Source organism: Diprion similis, chromosome 6 (genome assembly GCF_021155765.1).
Source record: "Diprion similis isolate iyDipSimi1 chromosome 6, iyDipSimi1.1, whole genome shotgun sequence".
Taxonomy (NCBI): domain Eukaryota; kingdom Metazoa; phylum Arthropoda; class Insecta; order Hymenoptera; family Diprionidae; genus Diprion; species Diprion similis.
Window position 1 is genome coordinate 23,592,858 of NC_060110.1, and position 25,076 is coordinate 23,617,933.

General features: G+C 40.0%; 1 protein-coding gene across 2 annotated transcripts in view; it reads right to left on the reverse strand.

The window, feature by feature from the left end:
* Window positions 1-18,127: 18,127 nt before the first annotated feature.
* LOC124407148 (E3 ubiquitin-protein ligase TRIM9) overlaps window positions 18,128-25,076 on the reverse strand; it is a 58,250-nt gene continuing 51,301 nt past the window's right edge. For both annotated transcript variants that reach the window (XM_046883001.1, XM_046883002.1), the window contains 4 exons: window positions 22,440-22,600; window positions 21,761-21,899; window positions 20,206-20,502; window positions 18,128-18,756 (listed from right to left, as the gene is read on the reverse strand). In XM_046883001.1, the coding sequence (XP_046738957.1) occupies window positions 18,428-18,756; window positions 20,206-20,502; window positions 21,761-21,899; window positions 22,440-22,600 (926 nt within the window). In that variant the 3' untranslated portion in view covers window positions 18,128-18,427. The remainder of the gene's footprint in view (window positions 18,757-20,205; window positions 20,503-21,760; window positions 21,900-22,439; window positions 22,601-25,076) is intronic.

A 25,076-nucleotide genomic window follows, 5' to 3' on the forward strand; every position in this document is an offset into this window, starting at 1 on the left:
CATTTTTATTGACGAAATTCCTACTACTCCGTGCTTTGACCATTAGAAATTTAGAAAATGACGTGCGTTGAAAAAAAATCACCAAGAATTACCACTAACGACGATATTTCGAAAAATATCGCTTGGATGTCGGATCGAATCGCTTCTCGGAATTCGAACTACTGCACCTAATGCGTGCGATTTCAGTGCTGATAAAAAGATGATTTCGTTCCTGCGTTGCCACGCTGCACATATGCGTGACGTTCGTCGCGATTTAGGTGGAAAATCGCGAGCAATAAACTCGTTTCTGGAAAGCTACCTGAAGCGAGCTGCACTTCGAGCTCGGGGAATCCCAGAGTCAATCTCCTCGTTTCCCGGGCGTAATACCGCTTAAGGTGACTGGCGGAACGGCGGAACGGCGGAACAGCGGAACTGCTGCCGCCTTAAAGCCACGCAGCCGGAAATAACCAACGCGCGACACTTCCTCGTTCGTTTTACTCTTCCGCTTGTATATTGCGCGAAAGACTTCGTCGCTGAAGGGGTTTGGTACGTCTTTTGAGCGCTGAGAAGAAAAAAAATGTCTGCACGTCGTTTTTGCAAATGCTTTGATCTGTTTGCCTCGGAATAAGTTGCACCGCTTCAAAATTTCCAAAATTCGCATTCCAGATGTCCATAGTATCATGACTAATCCCGCGGGTCATTAACAATTCTTCACAAGTTCAACATTAACTTACACCAATAAAAAATGAAACCGAAATTGAAACGTGCATTAATAATTCCTGAACTGTTACAAAGTCTAACTGAAGTTAAAACAAACTTTCATTTCGAATAATGGATGAAAATGTTGGGTGTGTAGTTATTTTTTTTTTTTTTTTATTGCTTTTCTTTTTGCAAAATTTTATCAAGCTGCAAAGCTCTGTATATTATACCTATACTACGCGTAATTAATGTCAGTATAAGAAAATTACTGTCTAATGGCGGCGTAAAAGAAGAAGGCGTTAAGAAAAGAACGAAAAAGTAACAAGAATTGTTTACGTGGTTTAAGAAGCGACGTTGCGCGGAAATGGAAATTAATTATTTAGCTCCGTGAAAAGACGTCGCGGTTCCTGTAATTTCTCAATTTTTCCCCCTTTTTTTATCTCTTTCTTTATTCCACTTTCTTCGTGAGCACGAAGAGGCGATTATAAACACTTGAGTTGTTGCGGTTATTGTGGCGAAAGACTCTGTTGAATACCGATGTGTAATTTTGAAACTAAGATGAATGCTTCAATTTTCCGCCCTCTCGCGCCCCCGTCGTTTTTCCGTTTGATTACCTTTCCTGGTTTGCACATTCCTTCGATCGCCAAAAATCATCGAAGCTCACCACAATTACCGCATAAAAGAACCAATGGCAAAATAAACGGGGAAAAAAAATCAATTTTTCCTCATAGAAATTACGTAACAGATTTGATTTTCGCCGAAAGAATACTCGAGAAAAGATAACAACTGCTGATGAAAAAATTTCGGACTGAAATTTGGTTTCGATGAAAAATCTTAAATAAAATATCGCCAGAAATTCAACCAATGTGTTTTTTTGAATGAGCTTCAAATTCCTGACGTTCTATTCAATTTCTAATCATACATTCTTAAGAAACATCTTTATTGCTCAACGCCATCAGTCTTATTTTTTGGTAGCAATTCGTCCTTTTGACAGACAAAATCTTATGCATACAAAAACTCTGCACAGCTGGTATCACAAGTACGAATCCCGGTTATAAACCTTGCGTGACTTGAGCGAAACCGTGATTGACAAGATTGATAAGAGAGAAGAAAGCAAAAAGTAGCTCATCCCACGTCTTGGAACAGGAGGCCAAGTGTTCCCCCCGTTTCAATGAACTTCCTGTCTCTCAAAAATTCATTTATTCACCGTCCAATTTCATCGCCTGCACATTTTACTCAGCATGTAAATATGATGCACAGAGTCTCGCATTTCAATATAATTGAGCCAATTTTTTTTAAATCTTGACGGAATAAATGGCAGCTCCTATTCGCAAAAAATATTTAGGAAGGTACTTATATAACGTATACACGGGTTTTACATTCCTCGAAAAAGTTGTTCGGCTCGAAGCTCCGAGGGCCGAGACAAGTCGGCTCTACCTTTTACGTGAGCCGAATAAAATTTCTCAGCTCGCTCAGAGGGTCTCGAGATATCAAGGATCCCCTGATATGTTTAAACGAAAATATTATACCTCTTTTATGCCCCATTATTGTTATGCGGCTGAAGGGAAAAAAGGGCGAACTCAACGGCTTATATTTAGCGAATCTTGACCCTCGTAACGAATGAAAAACTGCCCGTTGTATCGAATATTACCGCCAGAAGGTACAGGAAGGAATAAAGAGCCTTTGAGAACGTATAGTTGCATTCTTAGGAGCGGGCTTCAGAAGAAGAAAAAGATTAACGCTATTCTAACACAAATTTTCGCTGAATTTTCAATTTTCCCGTTTTAACGAGAAGAAGTCGATGATCATTGCATTTAGGTTATGAATATAGTTTTGCAAACATGGCCGCCCCCTGTTACAGCAGTAAAAATTCGTAATCAATCTTACGTTTTGGTTAATCATCGAAAGCACGAAATTCACGTTCGATATTTCGGTCACAATGAAATAGAAAATCATCGTTAGCAAATTGTTTATAATCTCGGGATACTTCCGAGCGAGTGAAATGAGCGAGAAAAGATTAATCATCCTAGAGAAAGAAGATTACAAAATGAAAGAAAAAAAACCACACATTAAACCAAAGTAAATCACCACCAGTAGAAAGAAAATCTGCTGACCAAAGAATAATGAATCTTCAGAACGTGTTTAGGCCGTATAAAAATTCTGTATGATATACATTCCTCGGCATTTCCCACCCTATAGTGGTAATAAAAATAGTGAAATAAGGACTCTTTATTGGACCGTTTGAAGAATCCTACAAGGGCAGGTTGGCTACTGTTTGTAATTTCCCCGCGCTTGATTTACCTAGGCAACAAATTGACGGAGAGAAATCGCATTAACGAGCGACTTACCAAGATCAAAGGAAGCCGCTCGGCCCCTCTTTATCACAATATATCGAACATCCTCCACCCCCGGCGTAAATTCTGCAAAAGGGTCTCAAGTTTCGCCGTCGTTATTATAGGTAGGCTATACACCCGTCTGCCTGTCTACTATATTATATGTATGTACCCATATCCATTTAGTCTATCGCCAATTTGCACCCTCGAATTGTCCCACGTTTTACTGCCACTATAGTCCAGCGGCCGTATTCTGAAATTTTATCGCTGGCATTATTATGACGTTAATTAAGCAACAGCTTAGTGTTTTTGGGTTAGTTAGTAAGGTGATGTATGTACGACATCTTTTCGGTCTACGAAACATAACCTCAACATTGATTTTTAGCCGTTTTGACGAGACGAAATCGATGATCATTGGATTTAGGTTATGAATATAGTTTTGCAATCATGAACGATCTTTTTAAGCGATTCATAGAAAATATTCCATACAGTTGCTACGTCACAATTTTCATTTCATTCTATAAACGATTCCTTATCCATACGATAAACTGATAAATCTGTTTATCGCATACGTTTCATTATTTGCTCGTTTTACTTTCCGATGATCGAGGTTAAGTCACGCGAAAAATGGTGAAAAAATATTGATCGGACAAAAAATATTGAACTTTTTTTTATTCATTACACTGTTTCGCTGTGACAAGTTATTGAGAGGTTTAGGTTTGAGGATTTGAGGTTTAGACCCAATTACTGACCTTTTTATTTTACAAAATTATAAATTGACGGCACAAATTGTGAATTTCTCGATGACCAAAACCAATTGCTAGAAAGTTAAACACTAGAAATTATTTTTTTTTGTCATTTTAGAACTAAGGATCAAACAGATACTTAACCAAAAAAGGTCAATAATTGGTCCACTTAACTTGGCTACACATATATCGTGTATTATGTAATGGAGCGTCGAATTGTCGAGAGAGAATCGTATGCACATGTACGTAGTGCAATTTGCTGCAGGTCGAATTTACAGGCGCGTTAAGTTCCGTACGTTCGATTTCAGGGCATGTTGCAGAGCCGTGCAATTTGGCCAATACTAGAATCATATTTTGCGGAGGCAATTGCGAAAGCCGCAAACCTCGATTAGACGGATATTTTGGATAATTCAGACGCGGTTTCGATCGATTTATTATAATCATCATCAGTTTTTGCTTCAGCCTGTTCTTCGTCTAATTAATTATCGGCTGTTTCTGGGAAACTGACGACGCTATTTAAGCCGGGTATATTGTACCGCAGTCTTTGATGTATAATCGAGTAAAAGTCTGACTCTGTAAGAAGAATCCATCTCAGCTACCTTGAACTCAGGCTTTTGAAGCAAAGGCTGTTATTCCGTTATATGCTGAAAAAGTTCGCTGGTAAATCTGCGGAGGATCACGCTACGCGATCCTTTCTGGAAACCACTGCTTTGCTTCACTTATAAATTACAATCCTTCCTCGGCCGGGTTTATCATCGTTCGAAATAATCGTTTACGAATGCTCGAAATTCTCCGCCACCCATAAGAATTTTAGCAGCTTATTTTCCGACATTTCAGTTCCAGAGTTGATCCCTCACGTTTCGTATTTCGTTATGTCAATCCCTTTGAAATGTATTATTTGTATACGTACAACAAAGCAGTGAATTTAATATAAATACCTCAAGTTGAATCGAATTTAATCACGAAATCTTCCGTGAATTTTACTTTTACGTAAATAGAATCAGAATCAAATGTTGAATTCGTAAAAAAAATTTCATCAGCTTTTTTATTCTTGGAGTACGGAAATTCGGGGAACTTCAGAGTCGGTGTATTTTCTTCAGCAGTGAGTACATAAATGACAGCCTCGAGTGAAATTACCTTTTGGTACAAAATCCCGTCCCACTGTACTCAAGACCCTAATCAGCTCTCGCATTTTCCGCCGCTACTGCGACATCTCCGATGTTTTCGTCGAGGGGAATTACGCGTGTAAACGGGAGTTCTAGATTTCCGAGGTTAATTAGAACGTTCGTAGACCTGCAATTTGGAACGTTACCGTTTTCCCCCCGCAGGAAAACGTCGCGCAAATCATCCCCGCACAGCTTCCAACCGGTAAAATTAATCGCGGTTGATCCACCCCCGATAACTTTTTATACAAAACGCCAAATCCTCAAGACTCGTGGTCATAAATCACGGTCATTTTCGGCCTGCACCATCCAGGGTGGCCACAAATTTTGGGAAAATAATTCCGCGACATTTTCAGGTTTTCGCTCACATTTTCCCAGTCCTGGTAAGTTACTAAAACCCAAATCGTTCGGTTTATTGACTCTATATATTCGGTTCAAGTTCATTTCGAATTGAAGAGAAATATAAATTCTCAAAACCAAAAAGTCACTTTAAGACAGTTTGTTTTCTGGAAAAAAATAAGTAAGCTTGTTACCTCAAAACATCGTTTCTATTTCCCATGATAAAATATTGATATTCTCACTTTTTTCCACGACCAAATTAAAAATCCCCTGACATTACCAGGTTTTCCAGAAACTGTGGTCACCCTGACTATGGAATCTGAAGGACCCTTGGAGTAAACCCGACGAGAAAAAGATCGGGAAAATAAACACCCTAGGCGGTGTAATTTAATTGACATATAAGTCGAAGGCAGCTTGAGTTCGCCATGAGACCACGATTTCTAGTCATCGAAAGGGAGAAGAAAACGAGGGTGGAAAGGATTTGGCGAAACAGGCGGCCGAGAATTGTCTCGTCGGTTTTTACATCCCCCGGATAAAATTGGAGCGGGAAGCGAGGTGAATTTAATCTTTTTCGCGGGTCGTCGGCCACCGCATATCGGAGTCCAGGCACGGAAAGTATCCTGAATATTTGACGCCAACTGACGGGCGCCACTCGCCGCGGCGCTGCGGGAAGCGACGCGTCCAACGCTTTCGCTCGAATTAATCTCTCGGAATGGCAGGATGAAATACTTCTCTCAGAGCTGGCGAGAAACTGGCCCGAGAAATATATATCCGCACCTCTTGAAGCTGCAGGGTGCCCAACCGTATAAAAGGTGATTGCCGAAGCCCCTCTCACCACGAATTCACCCCCTATGATACAGGCTCGTTCACTCACACACGAGATACAGGCTGACAGAGAAAAAACTATTTCTCCAATTTTCCATTTACGCTGAAAGAAATGTTTTATTGATTCAAATCAACATGGCTTCACCCACAAGTAAGCAGGTATCCCAGGTTGATCTCTCCGATTTGATTTCTTTTGTAATATGATATAGTGGACTAAAAACTAAGTGACGTTTATTTTTTTTTATCTGCCATTAAACACTTCGAGGGGGTGAAACCACCCTCCAAAGTAAGGCATGTCAAGGGGTGGTTTGGCAGTTTCACCCACGAGAACGTAATATTTTTTAACCAATCCAACTGGTAGAGTTTTCTCGGAACGAGAAATGCCAAATATAATATTTGCAACAGAAAAAAAAAACATTTGCCAAATCGTTCCTTGACATGCCTTACTTTGGAGGGTGATTTCAGCCTCTTGAAGTGTTTAATGGCAGATATATGAAATACGTGTCGCTTGGTTTTTAGTCTACTATAACATATTACAAAAGAAATGAAATCGGGGAGATCGACCTGGGATACCTTCCTTGTCAGTGAACCAAGTTATTGTTCTAAACTCTTTTTTTTTCATCGAATGACATTGCTTTCGTCACATTTTAGCGGTATATTTGGTGAATTTAATAAACCTTTTATCTGGATGTGCCATACAATTGGTTATACTGTTTTTCAAAATCTGTCAAAATTTGCTGAACAGTACAGTCTGAAATGATAAAAAACAGAACGATACCTAATATGATATTTTAAAAATCATTATCAAACTTTCTTAACTCGAATTTACGGTCTTTAATATCTCTCTATATCGAGACGAGGTTCTTAACCTGAATCTCGCTTCTTAGACTTTGATTTTACCGCATTGTTTTCATTTACCAGATTTTTGCGCCGGATTGTACAGCCCTCAATACGTCAATCAGTGACGATTAAGAAGTTTAATTTAAAATTAGCTTCAATTGTCTACTCAATAACCGTCCCCGTTACCATTTCGCGCATTTGCAATTTTCACCCAACCCTGGTGTAGCTTCCTGTTTCGAAATATCCGCCCTCTCTCGTTAGTACCGAAGGTGGTTAAGCCCTGAGGACCAATAAAGGGATAAAATGAGAGCCGAGTCGCAGTTCGACGAAAGACAGAGGCTTGTATTCGCGCTCAGTAACACCTTGTAACCTTCCTCGGCTTAATTATAACTCGATACAATACTAAACAGTGACAATAAGGAGTGGATTATTCCGGGTATGTACAATGGTTGCCTGTTATATATGTACGTATATATCACGGTATATTCCACAAAGATATCAAACGTATCTATACATGCTGATGTAAACCTCTACAGTGCGAGGAATACTGTGTCTAATTGATCATCTATCCAATATCCATCGCAGTAACTAACCAGACACAGCAAACCCTGATGTACCAGACCAAGTCGCCATTTGTCCTACTTTCGAAAATGGAAACTGATGTACAGGAAGGTTCACAATTCACCAACACTACACACTCAGGCATACCGATGACGTCTGCTTTTTCCTCTTTGTTGTATCCTTTTCGACATCTGAGTGGATCTCTGGATGCCTCTTCTCCGAAACAAATGGCAAAGAGACGCGTTTCTACCGTCGACAAGCGAATTTATCGTTAGTCGTGATCCATAGAGAAGAAACAGCCTGTTCTTAAGCCAGAATCGCGCCGTCTTATCCATACGTATAAGATCCCTTGTTGCGAGACGACCAGGCAACTCGTCGTTCCGTTGGTCCATTAGCAAGGATCGCTAGATGGAGTCGAGACAGTTTCTCTGTGCTAATCACTTTAGCCCCTGCAGGTTCTCCTGTATTATTCCCTGTAAGGGCTGTAAGCAAGGGCGCCATGTTTGCTTGCTTCTAGCTATCAGCCCGAAAGGATCGTGAAGAGTGAGATGGGAAGTTGAAAATTTGATAAGTCGCAGAGGCATGCACGAAATTTCGTCTCTTGAATTATAAGTACGCGAGAGTCGTCGAGGAGGCAAAAGCGGGCCCCTGTATGGGGTTTTGGAAGTCTCCGCACCACTTTGCCGGCTTCTGCAACTACACCAACCTCGGTAACTCGAGCTGCTCGTTGCAAAAGGGTTCACCAATCTCGCTGCAAAGTCGAGCAAGCTCACTTATAGACACGCGCAACGTTCCACCTACAGGGTGTACCTACATCAAGGCGAATTTCCCGCCAAGGTATGAATACAAGAGAAAAACGAAGAGGAGGAAGAGGAGGATGAGGACGCCGAAGCGTCTCGACGCCCCGACTAATTGCAGCCGTCCGCTAGCGACGGGAGACACTTTGCTAAAAGGTAAATTAAAAATGGTAATTGATGAGAGAGTGAGAGAGAGAAGAGGATGATGAAGGAGACGCGATATCATCCTTCGATGGAATCTCTTTATCTTTCCGCTTTTCTTCTTTTTCTTCTTCTTCTTCCTCATATATACCTGCAAAGCATACCTCTAGAGCTGCGGAAGTGAGTGGAAATATTTCCTTTTAAATTCCCTTTTTGCAGCGTAAGGACGCCTCGCCAGCACCGAACCGTGAACCTATATAGCAATAGACTTGCGAGTCAATGACGCGTTCAATCCCAAATCCTCCACATGACTACATCATACACCATACATTTATACCTATGTATCTATCTATACGCATGGTCTCGTAAATGTACAGAATACCCTTGGATGTGGCAAAAGTACTCCGTCTTTACATTTCGATGGACAGTTTGTGGTTGGATATCATGGAATAAATACTGTAATTTGAGCATGACAACGTGAATTTACATCGCATGTATACTCGTATCGTGAAAAACAAGGACTAAGAAAAAAAAAATAAATAAATAAAAATGTCTGCGTAAGAGCTCGTCCATCAAAGCTGCCCCGACGTCGAGGATCGTTTCTGTTTCTTCAAGTCTGGTCCGTATCGTCCGTACAGTCAGGCTTGCAAGAAAGTCCCCGGTGTATTGAGTTGGAAGAGGGCGCGGAACGAGCTGTTGCGAGCCAGGAAAGATCAAGCTCAAGCTCAAGCATAAAGCTCGGGGCTCAAAGCTTCCCGGGGCTTTCAAGTTTCGAGTTTGAGATCGAACTCCACTTTCCTGTTGTTTTTCCACCCTGGCTGTGGGCAGGCACTCATCCCTGCCCCCACCCAACCCCCTGCAGATCGTCCCCAGGCCCCGAAACTACACCGAAAGCTCCCCAACCCCTTCCGCACGAGTCTGCCAAACTCTTGAGAATCGAATCCTGCTTCAACTTCTCTCCGTATCAAAACGAGCCTCCACCTAATCCTGCGCCACTTCAGTTACCGATACGTGAAGGTTTAATCGATGATGAAGAAAAATGAAGGATGGTCGTTTTTGTTTTGTTCGAACCATGTCGCTGGTTCTGTACTACTTTCAGTGTATTATGTAGACCCCTTAAGAAAATCTTTCCAAAGCATTTACTCTCTCTCTCTCTCTCTGTATTCGTCATACAAGTAAACGACTCAAGGATGAATGGACCTCAGTCTCTGAATCGAAAGCTGTAGCAGCTTTGCGATCTCCAGTGAACACAGGATGCCAACCATCGTCCCAACTGTACGTAACAGAGATTCATCTGAACAGATTCGACTGACACAAGCTAAGATATTAAGAGTTTGAGATAAGACTTTATGGGTACTTGAAAAGTTCGAGATGATAAAACTGTGCTGTTTTCGATTCGATCCTAACCTCCTTTCTATCTTCCAAATTTCAAGTCAGTGATTTTTAAATATGGATAATTCTTGAAGATAATTCTACGAATCGTCATACATTTATGTGGTTGAATCGTAAGCTTTGAAAACAGAAATTCGAGCTTTCGGTCCGTTTTGGTCTTCCAAGTAGGGAATTAAAATGCACCACCCTGTACAAAGCACAGAACTTGTGGCAGTGGTTCCTACCTAAGGCCAGCCGATCGATCGGCCGTTGCAGTTTGGGTGTTTGTCGTGTCGAGCGTAGTAACGCCGCCTGGCGTGCGTCGAGCTTTTAGTCAACCAACTTCCAGTAGCGGGCGCTTCGCGCGAGCGCATTTTATCGCTCTAGCGGCAATAGGCAACACACACGGCCGCGATACAAACGCGGAAAGTTCGCCGCTGGTGACGTCGCGTGTCTCGTAAATACGGGGGTCCAACGAACCGCGTAAATAATCAACAACAATTAAATTAAAAGCTCATATCCCGGGAGCCCCGCAAGCTCGGATCGTCCGAAATACTCATACGATCACATCTGCCGCTGATGCTCGATGGTTACGCGTTGATGTTGATGCATGCGGATCTCGTTATTATCGCTTTTTTGTTCATTTGGTTTTATTCCATTTTTTCAACCGGTGAATCGAAAGGTTAACGAGACACTTCAACGAATTTAATTATCGTCGGAACTTTACTATATCATACCTATATATATATATGGATATAGTGGGAGAAACATTTTTCTCTACAAATTTAATAAACATTTTAAACTACCTGTCACTCCGATTATTATACGCCTCGATAACTCTGGTTTTATATTATCATTATTTTCGCGTGATTCGAACGTTTTCGTCGATTAGATACAGATTTTACAAACTTTTCAAATGCTCTAAAGGTATTGCTTTTAAAAGAATTAAACTCAAATTACGCTCAAAACAATCAAATAAATAGTTATAAGTATATTTTTCTACACAAAAAGAGGCAAAAAATATTCTCTGGTGTAAAATAATTCCGCAAGGCTAGCGCTGGTGACTTAATTGTGACCATTTTTCAAAACTTTCAAATCATCAAAGCCACACAAAAATAATATTCGTGTAAATTCTCTCTTCTTTCCGTATTCCCTCGCGCTTATGAACGGGAGATGAAGAAAATAAAGCTTCGATTAGTGTGCATAGGCCTAATATACACATCGATATGTAGATATATGCGTAGAAATAAATGGTCCCTTAGGGTTGTTCGCCAGTCCTGCACCAGACGGGGACCCCTCATGGCGAAATTGACAAATACCTGATCGGATCTCAAGCTCCGCCGGCATTGTCCGTAGGGACAAAGGAACATATCCCCGGGATCGCAATTATCCAGGCTCGATCCTGTTAATTAAGAAGTCGCAAAGTTATACGATTTTATTGCCGCCTTTGTGGTACGGATCCTGTCTGACAAAGCCGCAATTATTCCAAACTTTTTATGAGAAAATTGGTTCCTGGTGTGAGGAGGTATTAATATTCGACGATGGATTGCGAAGGGGTGAAAGAATATCGTAAATGTGATGGATTTATAACCGATACTTTCTCAGAAGTTGGAATATAGGGTTGCTTTATGCCTGATTCAGTTTAAATGAATACCGAGCAGTAAGACTTTTCATTCGTTACACCGCGCAGACGTATTTATATTTATATAACCGATAAAAGTTCACAAAGTATTTCCAATGTATAATACACATAAATAACAAAAGTATATAAACATAATACTTCGAGGGATTCAGTTAATACTTATAATTCTTGAACGAAAAAAACTCTCAATAGTCTGAAATTTCACTTCCCATTAAAAAGACTGACGAAAGGGTATATATAGAATCAGATTTCGCTTATCATGTGAAAAAATTTTACCAAGTTGCGAAAAAGAAACAGCATCGAATCCTCCTCGTAATTTGCGAATATAATATCGTTGACTAATGGTTTGAAACATATCGATAAATAAAATCATGTAAAGCTCTTTTCAAGCTTACGTGATTTTATTCAGGGAGAATTACAATTTATAAACGTATACCTCGTTCAACGCCGTCGGTCAGCTGAGCAAAGTCAAGTTCTCAGGGAGGATTCAGGGTAAAGGTTTCGGAGCCGAGATCGAAGTTCACGACTTGATTTACGAGGACGACAAAATGATGAGGGGTGGCCGCCTGGAGCCTTTGGCTTTTCGCCGCTTGACCATGTACATTATAGGTATACGTATCACATGTCCAATCTGCAGCGTATATGCATGTGTATGTGTTGTATGTACAACCAACAACGTTGACCCTGCAGTATAAGGTACCCATATAATAAACCCATCGCGTGTACATGATGTAACGAAGGGGGGGAGGGGTGAGGCGTTATGCACTGCAAACTGCTAGGCCCGAGGCAATTTCACGGCCTATCGGGGTAACGAGACTCCTGGGGAAAAGTTCGCCGCAGCTGCAGCTGCACCCTGACGATGCCTGAAGCGCATCGCGAGTCACGAGTCACCAATCAGCGCTCCCAAGGCAGCGGTCCGACCCCCTAAAAGAAGACTGAGGACCTCGAAAAGGGGGCGCAAAGTGATTTTTCGAACCAGACGTCTCAATCGTCGAATTAACCCTGAGGATGGATCTATGGTGTTATGTGTATAAACGAAAGAATCACGAAATGAAGACTGGAATAGTGCAACTAGGGTGGAATTAGATTAAACATGTCCTTAGCGTAATATAGAGAAATTAGAAAAAGTATCCAACAAAAAAACTGCAAATTCAATTCGAAATAGATTTATCTCATCAAAAATCAATGCCAATTCACGATTGACGAATAATACGGGTTATTGTTCGTCGAAATTGGAAATAACTATACGAATGGTTATATCACTGAACTATATTTCGATCGAAATTTGCCGACTGAATTTTTTTTATTTTTTTTTTTTATTTATGTACCGAAAAAACAGTTTTCTTATAAAATTTCGTCGAAATCTAGTTTCTTGATTCCAAAGTTCTATTTTTTACTTTCTTTCCCTTCTCACAATTTTTTTTGTTAATGCGCCGTGCACCCGTCACATCCTTAACGCCGTATCAACTGACTTTTTTTCTAAACATTTTTTACCCTTGATCAGGTCGACATTATATTCCTTCTGAGAATCCGACAACGCGAGAGTACAATTTTTGAGCAAAAATTGGACAGAACGTTCCTTCGAATTTAGACAGGCTAATTCCATCCGAACGGTTTTGCATATCAAGGTGACATCCCTCGGGGCTGTATTTATACATAGCTATATGTATATATACTAGGGTGGGCCAATCAAAATTTTTTTTTTTTCTTCAGTTACCGTGAAAATATCATTCAATATGATGAAGAACAAATTCTGTGTAAATTTCATCTCTTAACATTAACATTATTCGTCATCGTCTTGAACGATATTTTCACGGTAACTAAAGAAATTTTTTTTTTTTTTTTTTTTTTTTACCCCACCCTAATGTACACACATACATATATAATATTTTTATCATGGAAAGGGTATTTTTAGGGAGGGTCAAAAGGTCGAAAAAAGGTCGCACCCGCCCGCGGGAAAATCGACAAGGACCCCTAATTACATCCCTTAAAAACGCGGAGCTGAGCCCGCGGGTTGAACTCACCACGCTTCATGTTTGTATACATGCACATTAATACACCTGTATAATCGTCTATCACTGTGCCCACTAACATTCTTCGGCAAATCACCTGCCTTTACACGTCAGATGTACGTGCGTGCAGGGAGTCTGCCCCCCCCCCCCCCCCCCGCAGCATTCCGCCCCTGTTTCAACCCTCGACTCTCGCTCACCGCGTTATTTCCCGAGATGCCATTAGCCGTATAGATGACGGGGATGCGACCCCTGAACCCCAGCAGACTACCCTGGGACATTTTACATCCACTTTGGACCAAGCGACCATATTCCTCCTGCAGCAGCGATATCCTTGTTCCGACTAATCTTCATCGCGCATATAACCGATAACAGCGCTCGTGATACGTGATGCTGCATAGATTTCACCATAAACTCATCCCTTTCTGTTCGCTGTAAACTTCACATCACATATTGAAGACTCTGCTTTAACAATAAGTTAAACGATTTTCTTTATAAGTAATATGCTCATCAATTTCTTGATGAAAATCACCTTCGAAGAGTATGAAAATGTCGAAAATGATTATTCTGACTTCTCATTTCATCACTCGTTTTTAAATACACACATCTTTAAGATATATAAAGTTTATTTTTAAATACGAACGACAGATGGCAGTATATGTATGTACACACGTATAGCGCAGAATTTGAGAGCCAAATTCTACCGCCACGGTCTCTCATCGAAGACGTAATATCGACTAAACTACTCTTGCCACTATACCGTTCGGTGTGTAACAGCGCTCGGCAACCGGAAAGTACTCGTAACGATGGCGTGGGCGAAACATTTTTCGAGGCGTCTCAATGGCGGCCATTTTGATTTCTTACCAACGCTCGAAATTCATTTGCCCGAAACGTTGAAACCCGTACAATCTAACCTCGCAACTTTGTACCGAAACGATTTTGCGGACTATAACTATATGTAGTAATAATAATACCTAATAATAATCGTCAGGGATACGATTTCTCGAACATTCTAGTTCGCGAATTACTCACGTTCATTTCCCTCGAAGACTTGTAAGCAGTAGGTAGAGTAGATGCATAGTTCGCAGCTGGCGCAATCAGCACGAGTGCTACTCCGGTAATGAACACACCGCGTAAATGCTCGCTCTTCTCGAAGCTATGCACCCCACGAGGGAACTCAACGAAGAGAATGGAAAACGAATCCCCTGTTCGTGCACCAGTCACTATTCGGCAAGATCTCATCTTAGCGTGGAAGGTAAGAAATTAGCCTCTCACGCGTCGCTGAATGTGTAATAGGATGAACCTACAATGAAAAGCGTCACTGATGGCTTCGCGAAATGATCACGCCGAAGTGTTATTGTCATCGTCCTTACACAGGAGGTCACTTTATGCATGGCTTGGTTGGATTTTTTTTTTACCGGAAGGCGGTTAACGAATTCTGATAAAATTTTACGGCGCGATTTAGGTCGTTTGTAATGGTTTTGTGCGGTGGTCAATGGGTGAAGAGAGATGGTCCTATAAAAGAGTGACAGGTTTTAGGTGCATGGGATCGTTAATTATATTTATACACCAGCGACGACGGGCTTGTGAGAAAATAAATATTCAAGTCTGTAGGGTGAAAGGAAGGTGCTTAGGTATATATATTATGCCGCGTAAAACGCTACCATAGCAATTAGAACTCTAATCAAGAAGTTCAGTATTTTAAGCCTAAAGCTGCGGTTACGACCGTGCAGAAGCGACTCTGTTCCTGAAAGATACTTACAGAGGGACGATGTAGGAGAGCTAAAACTGGTGCAAAAAGTCCTGGAGTTACGCTGCCGGTGAAATGTTGGTACCTTTATTGTTTTAAAATTAAATTATGTCCCGACGAAGCGACTCTCGGCGTGTGAGTAGAAACAAACGATGAGAACGTGGCACGAGCTCGCAGAACAATGATAATAAAACCCGCTGGCTATGCCAACAGTTATTTTTATTCTCGCCAGTGCAACGGTTCAATTAACGCAAAAAGGACTCTTTGCTGTCCGACGTTTAGTCGAGTTTATTTCAAAGCTTTTATCGCATTACATCTCAGGGTCTACATGCCGTACCTACTTTATTCCCGGGAAGAAATAAAGGAATAAAAACGATATCACGATTCGTTGAAACAACATCGTTTTAACCGTATCACGTCACGGAGTGTTCGAGGAATTATTGAACAGCTGCGCAAGAAGACGAGGAAACTTTGCCGAAGCCGAATCGTATAATACATACGTGGCTGAGAGTTTGACAGATTGGTTAATCGGAAGTTCCGAAACTCGCGTCAATAATGCTCGACGCGGTATTTCGGCTTCCCTGAACACCACGATCTTCCCATTTCAATTTCAACTTCCTTTTTCACATTCCAGGATCGACGACGCCAAGCCCAATTCTTCGGCCGAATTTCTAGCTTTCCTGAAACTGAATTGCTTGAAAGAAACAAGACAAACCTGGCAGTTCGTATTGTGGCTCATAAATATCAGGAAAATCCAAAGAATACCGTCTTCGGCGTTGAACGACGTTGACGTACGAAATGATCTGTGAGCCAAAGCGGCCGACAGGTATTATCGATAATACGACACGTGCATTGGCTGCGGAAGGGGAGGAAAAGGGAGGAATTCCTGTCTCACCATATCAGAGACGGGTCCGTTCAGACGGATTCCGAGAGGATCTGCGCGAAACGGAAGAAAGAAAGAAAGAAAGAAAGAAAGAATGAAGGACCAGATGACGTGTGTAGCAAATAAAGTAAAAGAATGAAGGAGGAGAAAGAACAGGGAAAGAAAGCGTTCTCGTTCCTTCCTTTCCTTATAAATTTAATTATTCACTATAATTGATTCATTTATTCATTTATTCATTTACGAATTATTACAGTAGAATAGTTGGGTCGCGATCGGTCTTCTTGTATATCGATATAATAACGTCTAATGATGATATTATACTATATATACATATAAATATATCATATATTTATGTATAGATATTATATACACATAATATATATTTATATGTATAGTAAATATATAGATATTATATGTATTTCATATATGTATAGTATTTACAATCTATTTACAATGTCCGTATATAATATTCGACGTATCAGGAACACACAATCTTACAACCCTAATTAAGCCATGCTCGTAGATATTATATATTTAGAATTACGTATACATATTATTATAGGTAATACGTCCAATGTCTCGATTCTTCTCGTCAGATATTCACCTACATTGATTGTATTTCCGTACATATTGTACCGAAAAATCAAGAATACTATATAATGACAAAACAGCGAGGAATACGGAGATTTTTAATAATAATCATAACAACAATGATAATAATAATAAAAATGATTAATGGAACGACCGAAGAAGAAACATGTTGAATAAAAAAATAAAAATTGTAATAAAAGAGATAAAAAAAAGAAAAGAAAAGAAAAGAAACGCGTCAATCGCTTCGTGAAATCTATCTATATATGTATATAATTAATAGAGACTAGAAAAATGTATAATATTATATACCTATAGTTGAATTTATTTTACATTGGATGCTATAATATTATGGTTCCATTCTTTCCTTCGTCTGCTGTAGGCATATATACATATACATATGCATACATACTATGTATGCATATGTGTATCGTATATATATCTATATATATTAGATCTATCTGATATCCTTATTAGAATACAATAATAATAATAATCATCATCATCATCATCATCATTATGCTACCTATATAATAATTCGATATGATTAAGTACCCTATAGATCGAAATCAAAAAATCACTTTGTGGTATACACACCGGCGTACAGATGTATAGGTACGTCGAATGTCACGTGGCGTACGCGGTGTATACGTATCGTTACTTTTGAAAAATACAGTCTTTTAATAATTATTAATAATAGCAATAATAATTGCGAGTGAAAAAATCTTATAATCACGATACAAAACATATACATATGTGATGAATTGTCTTTCGACAGTTACAGAAATATGACCACCTTAATGTAACATATTTGTAATATGTTTTCACTGTTATTGTTTTTTTTTCTCTTAAACGAAGTCTGCATTTCAAGATTACACGGCACAGGTGAATGATTGTAAAAATTTTCTGAAATACGTCTGACGGAAATTTCGATGAGAAAAGGTGACGACAGTGTGAAAATTTGTAATACAAAAATCGTTTGTATTTCAATATTATATGTAAAAGCCTGGACCGCGAGCATTTTTTTATTTATTTATTTTTTTGTTTTTTTTTTTTTGTGAAATTTGGCAAAAATGTCGTGAGATCAATTTGAGATAATCAAAAATGAAAAACAGGGCTTTAACTTTCTTCTAGAACTTCAGCTGTTGATTAAATAAAAAATTTTTTGCTTGCAAAAATTGTGTCTTCATACACGCATTGAAAGTTATAAGTATAATTCATAAAAGGCTACATTTGCAAAAACATAGTCTACGTAAACATATAGGTATAAAACTATCAAGTTTAAGTATAATAATAACCCCGTTGAGCTCGTGATGGAAGGGATCATGGAATATGTATATATAGGTATAATTTAGAGATAATATAATGAATGTAGAATCCGAATGAGAAGAAAAAAAACCAAAAAATCACCCGAAAAATTTACTGAACTTTTGTTTTTATAGGAAAGGAGATGCAGGTTACAGTATTTGAAAAAAAATTTGATAATATTATCGTATACCCACATACTTTGCGTGTGATAAAACTGTGCGATTAATCGCATAAACGATCGTTCAATGTCCAGGATCAATGGATGAATCGCACGAGTCTAATTATACGTACAACGTGATACCTAAGTTATAGATGGGTTCAATTTTCCTCCTCAATTTTCTCCAAGGTATCGGATCCGCTATCCTTGTGATTAGCGAGGGTGCATCGTGGAAAAAATTGGGCGTTGCTCACGGGGCCGACGAGGAGGCCTTTTTTTAGGACGTTGAGGTACCCCTAGCTCTGCACTATGTCGTTGAGGTACTCGTCGTGGGTGGCGAGGAGGTGCCGAGGGACGTCCAGGGCTGTGTGAAGGGTGACGCAAACCCCCCGGTTCAGGCTTACCGCGGGGTAGAAAACCCCGTAGAGATCGCGGAAGGCCACGCCGCCCTGCGGCTGATCGTTCACGAAGAAACGCAGCGTGTGCGTCGTCTCCAGGTCCAGCAAAACGCCCACCGTCGATCCCTGCTGCACGCCACCCTCCGTCCGCTGCGCGTGACCGCCGGCGTGCATGAACCACGACCTCTGACGGTCGATGTACATGCTCCAACCCTTGTCGTCCTTACCTGCGGGGAAAATACCGGCCCGAACACCGTCTTGAGTCTCTCTACTATACTCGAATTGAGTGTTAAACGTGGCGAGGAAATAATTGGCGTGATGTTTTCTTTTTTTTTTAATTTTTTGCACCAAAGGAATGCGTCACGCTATACGTACACGCTATTGGTTAATGTCCTAGTGACGTCAGAGTCTGATTGTCGACGCCATTTTCTTCACACGTAACCTAACTTTTCAATTTATACGGGCCGGAACACTGTCTTGAGTCTTTCTACTACTCGAATTGAGTGTTCAACGTGGCGAGGAAATAATTGGCGTGATATAGTTTTTTTTTTAAATTTTTTACATCAAAGGATGCGTCACGCTATACGTACACACTATTGGTTAATGTCCTAGTGACGTTAGAGTCTGATTGTCGACGCCATTTTCTTGACACATAACCTAACTTTTCAACTTTTATGAACTCAAATCGTTATTCTTTCCGTTTCAAATTGAACTAATGTTGCAAGAGTCAGTGATACGTGATTAATGCTATGCTTGTTCAACCAACTACAAGCGGAAAATAAGGTCAAAGGTCAGTCGTATGCGGCCTGTTTATGTCAGTTTGATTTCTAACCACCAGACGTCGCTTTGTCACTATTCCGGTAGTATATATCTTTAAATTTCGTACAGGTTTTTCCGATAATTTGATTAACATGTATTGAAATCTCCAAGTGAAACTTTTGGACCCTTTCAGGACGGATGAAATACGAGATGTTATATGTAGACTAATTTCTGCAAGGTGACTCTGGGCGAAGGTTTTCAGTATCAACGATTGTGAATCTAATCTCGTGGTAAGAATTCCCAAATTCGGAACGAGGAATCCAATTTTATGGATGGAAGAGTATGGGAACTGATACAAGTCTACTTTCGGAGTCGTTATTTATAAATTCGACTAAAAAAATGCGGGTCCGAGATCGTGGATCAGCAAAAAAAGAAATAATTTAAAAAAACCGAAAATCGTAAGTTTTTCAAAGATTTTGAATTTCATCGTATCGATATCAGACTTTTGATCTATCGTAAAGATGAGGGAAAGCAATAATTATTTGTTCACTCTATAATGACACATCGCAAAGAACATAAATGAAAGAATAAAATAAAGTTAAAACCATAACTGTTTCTAGAACAGAAAACTGTAGTAATTGACTTTTAACCTTTTACCGAAACACCATGAATCAATAGCTTGGTCTCGATATTAAAATCGCCTTTGATGCTTCACTCCGGTGAAAAACAAAGAGAAGAATAAAGAGCGAGACAGTGAAATTAATTACTGACAAATTTCATTAATACATAATGTATACATATACCGAATAAATCTGAGTGGTCTGAAAGCTCGACCTGGAATAAATGAACCACCGAATTCCATTGATCACTACGATCAAAAAGATGCCTAATAATAATAATAATCGTTAAAAACTCACCCAGCATCTGATCGCGGGCAACATCAGCGCGAGCAACTCCAAATGCAGGATCGGTGTCGCTGTGGTATCGGTCGATGGTCAATTCCCAGTAATGAACACCTCGGGAAAATCCGACGCTCGAAAGGACGACCCGATGCTCGTACCCCTCGCAGGAGGCGCTCGTTGCGTCCTCGGAGACGGTGACTTCCTGGGGAACGCCGGCCCCCATCCCCATCCCCATCCCAGAGGACATTCCAGATCCCATCGAGGCACCCAGAACCGAATTCGAAGGGCCAACAGCCCAGGAAAACCAGGCAACTTCACGCCGCGGGAAAATAAGCAGGTGAAAATTAATGCCGAAGAGGGTTGAGGGTAATCGATTACACCGCAAGGGTTAGACGATACCTTTCTTTAAAGGGGCTTTCACAGGAGTTTCAGTTAAATGTTTTCCCATGCAGGAAAAGTTTTAAAAATTTTAGAAGCTTTAGGTACGCATTTCTTACATCTTTTTCAAGTCATTTTGCCTCGTTAGTGCAATTTTAACAGAGTGTAAAAAGGTGAAAACTCATTGCGCCGAAAATTTCTCACTTCATATTTGCAGCATGGTGTACGGATTTTTCTGTCACAATCTACTTGCAAATGGCCACAAATTGTCATAGGATTTTATTAATAGCTTCATTTTGAAAGAAAATACATCATTTTTAAGAATCATAATAAAAAATTAGCCGGTTTTCAAAATAAAATTTAGGGTATCTCATTGCCTGCAGGTGAGAATTTAGGCAAAATCTAATGACAATGTCTGAAGAGTATTCGAAAAAACAACGCGTTAAGATTTTAGGTTGATTGGTCAGAAACTGTTTGAGAAACCTTGGCCGCATGCTTGAAGGATCAAAATTGAAGAAAAATGCATTCAAAGTTTAAACTGTTTATCGTATTAAATTGGCCATATGCAGACTAACACAAGTTAAAGGATTTTAAGCCCGAAAAATTCTTTAGGGCCAAAATTGATACGATCCTAATCAGAGAAGGGATGTAAGTGTACAAAAATGCAAACGATTTTCCAGCCTTAAATGTCCCCTTAACTTTGATCGTAGATGTCAGGTGTTGAGATTAAAGAATCGGTTGTTCCTTCACACGATTTTTGCTGGGTTACGAGAGCGATTCTTTTGATGAACAAATTTCTTTCAGTCGAGTTAAGTTCTCGCGTGTCATTGTTTGACTTTCACATCCAAAAGGACTTTAAACTGGCGGATAGAGTTCCGGTATAAATTCCTGAAGAGGGTTTGAAGAGGAATTTGTGTTCTTAACCGCGTCTCGTAAAACGGAACGACAAACGAGAGAGTAAAAAAAAAAAAAAAGAGAATAAAAAGGCAGAAGAAGTTTGTTGGTTGTTCAGGTTGTGAAAGCGGTCTTACTCGTGAACAAATTTTAGGCGTCAGGGTGGAAGAGCCGAAGGGTGAAGGAGTAGGGAAAACAAGGAGTGAAGAGAAAAAAGGAAAAGCGGAAGAAGAGGTATGGCGGAAATCAGTGAGAGAGAGAGGGAGAGAGAGAAAGAGAGAGAGACAGGTCGACTTACCCTCGGCAGTTTGTAGGCCGATCAGTTCGGAGTATTCCCCTTCACCGGCGCTGTTGAACGCCCGGACCCTCGCGTTGTATAGGGAATTGAAGTGGAGACCATCGACCGTGCAGATTGTCTCTCGTCCGCAATAAACCTCCTGTGAACCGGCAAGTTTCGATGCCTTAAAAATCGGTCGAGGCAAGCATAAAGAAAAAAAAGAAGGAAAAGAAAAAAAAAACGATGCACGACGAAGAAAAACCACAGGTTTCGAATCACATATTTAAGGGGCAAAAAGAGAGAGAGAAAAAAAATAGGGGGGACAAGGAAGAGCTTGAAACCACGCGAGGTGAAAAATTGAGACTTGCCGCCCTCTCAAGGATGAATGGGCTTCAATTTCCGAATCAAAAGTTGGGAATAGGGATATAATCGTTGCGAAAAAAAATTTCCGGCGATGTTATTTGTCGGATCAGATACACTGGAGTTTAATTTTAATCATGTTGTTTTGTTTTGTTGTTCAATTTTTTCATTAGGTCCATTTCCTCAAGGGATTTTGTTACATTCCGGTTAACTATCGTTGATGCAAATAACATTGCCAAAGATTTTTTAAACGGTTTTGTCACTTTTTGCAACTTCCTGTTCCGCAGAGACCAATTCGTCATTAACAACGTGAAAGAAAAATTTAAAAAGTGCCGCTCACTCTGAACTCCCCGCCACAACCATCGTCGAGTTCTAGAAGGTAGCCTTCAACGGCTGGTCCTCGTTGTCCACCACTTCCTCCACCCGGAGGCTGCCAAGCAACAGTCACGCTGTTGTTTTCCGCGCTGCATTCTTCCGGTATTAATTGAGGTGCACCGGGTGCTGTAACACGGGGAAAATCCTCGTTACACCGAGAATCGTGAAGACAGGATGAGCCGGGATGAAAGTCTCACATTTTGTTGGATGCACAACTTTTCAAAAAAAAAAAACAGAATTTGTTCCTTTACAGCTAAGAAAGTGTGGAATGATTCTGATGTCAATTATAAGTAAACAGGACAATAGAAAAATTTAATTCGAATAACCATAACAATCATATCGTACTTAAATTCCAAAAACTAACAAGTCAACTGGTGAACTAATTGTAATAAAAATATAGTCTACACAGCACTTCGTGTATGATTTTTCTCTACGAGATTTCTGTGTATCATGTTTTGTATGTGCATAGTTAAAGGGTTGTCCAAATTTCATGAGAATTAGTCGAAAGATTTGTTTAAACTTTGCAGGTTTTGTCTAAACTATATGGATCGAATTACATATGCCATTATTTAACTTCTTCAAAGAACTTGCAAAAACGCGGTAAATTTTAAACAAGTTCATCGAACTTCGTGTAGGACTTTAACATTGTGAATCATTATTTAAACATTGAATTCCAAAGTAGGACTTCTACACTTTGTTATAGGTATATTACGATTCAACGAAACAGGGATCCGAAGAGGAAACACTTCCGGGAATTTCATTGTGGATCGACTTCATCTCGAATTCAACATCTGAGCATCCATGAATAACACTGCGATACAATAATTTTGTAGGATTTCACGCGATACTCAATAGAAAAGCTGATGTAACAAAAGGAAGAAAGAGAGAGAGAGAGAGAGATTCTCTCTCCTTCGTGGATTTCGGGGAATTCTACCTTCAGCATGAGATATCAGAGATGTCTTACAACTGCACCCAATTCATATTTATAACATATCCACGTCACAGATATAATACATCTGAACAATTACTCTCGATTTCGGTACGTGGGATATCAGGAGAGAAAAACTCCGTGAGGATATCAAAGGATTTTTTAGGACTTCGGAGAATCCGTGAAACATCAAACGTGATCGTTGCGGGATGAGGTTAACCTCTCGATTCGCAAGATCTGATCATCCACGAATTGAATTAACTTTTAGACTGCTGGGATTTGATGAGCTTTAATCCCGTGACATATAACCTATACAAAGTTCTGATCATATGTAGAGCCTATATTCAGCCTTTTTGGGGTCGTTGATAAAGAATCTGGAATCAGATTTCCGAAATTTAAGATGGCGGATCCAATAAGGCGGACGAATATCCAAAAGTCACTCCACGCAACCATATCGGATCCACCATGATGAATTTTGTGATTTCGAGTTCAGATTCGTGATCAGTGACCTCGAAAACTCTCGAATACCGAGTTTCATCCAAATCGAGTGACATTTCAGATTTTGGTCCGCCATCTTGAATTCCGAAAATCTGATTCAAGAAAATCCTCAGATTCCGGCCTAAGCGACAGTACTTCTTAACAAAAAAACAACTTTTTTTTTTCTTTGAAAGGACTCTAATGTTTTTAGATCTAGAGAAATTACTTCGCGGTTGGCAACGCTGATATTAGGTCGTCCAGGAAAACTAGTCGCCACTGCGCTTCAGATTATACGACAAAACGATGACTGCGCTTACATCATGCAGGAACGGAATTTCGGATCGACGGTCTTCGGGGCGGGAATCGTTCCGCATAGACGGCCTTTGGCTCCCGAGACATAGTTGTTCCTGGAACTCGGGGTCAGGTTAGGTCGGGTTGGCGTGTGCCCACCCTGAGAAATAGTTTACCGCATTGTTGACAGTGTGTCTCGTTTGTCCCTCTAGAGTCCCAGTGCAGGCCACTAATAAACTTCGGGAATATCAGCAGGGCGGTTGACAAAGACAAAGGTTTTCGTAGCGCAGATATAGGCATATGTTTACATGAATTACACAATACGCAGTGTTATTAAATGAATCTTGAGTTAGTTACCATACGTGAATTAAATCTCCAATCCCGTAATTGTTATTGCAGAACATCCGTTATACGGTGTTTACGAAAATCCATTTTTATACACTATGGGGATAACTATTCGTAAAATTTTTTCAGAGAACTTATGAAGATCTTTACTGCGAAGGAAATAAGCTCAGGATCGTTATAATCGTATCAAAAACACCGGAGTCTGATTATTAAGAACGTTTCAATTCAGGTCAAGAGTTGAAGCGTAACTAAAGCAATATGGCGTCGCAACTGCAAAACAGCTGATCAGATGAGAAATATAAAGAAACAAAAAACTTCTTGCAGTTGATTCGATATTTTGTACGTTGAGTTATCACCGAGTGAAATATACGTTGAAAAACGACTTTTATATTATCCTACCCTGTTATTCGATATTTCGAATCCCAATTTTAGCACCGTTTTTTAGACTTTTTATACCTACGTTAACTTATATCATTCAAATTTGATCACGTTCGTGGTCATGTTATCACCAACATTGGCACAAATAACGTTGCCGGAGGTATTTTAAAGGATTTTTTCATC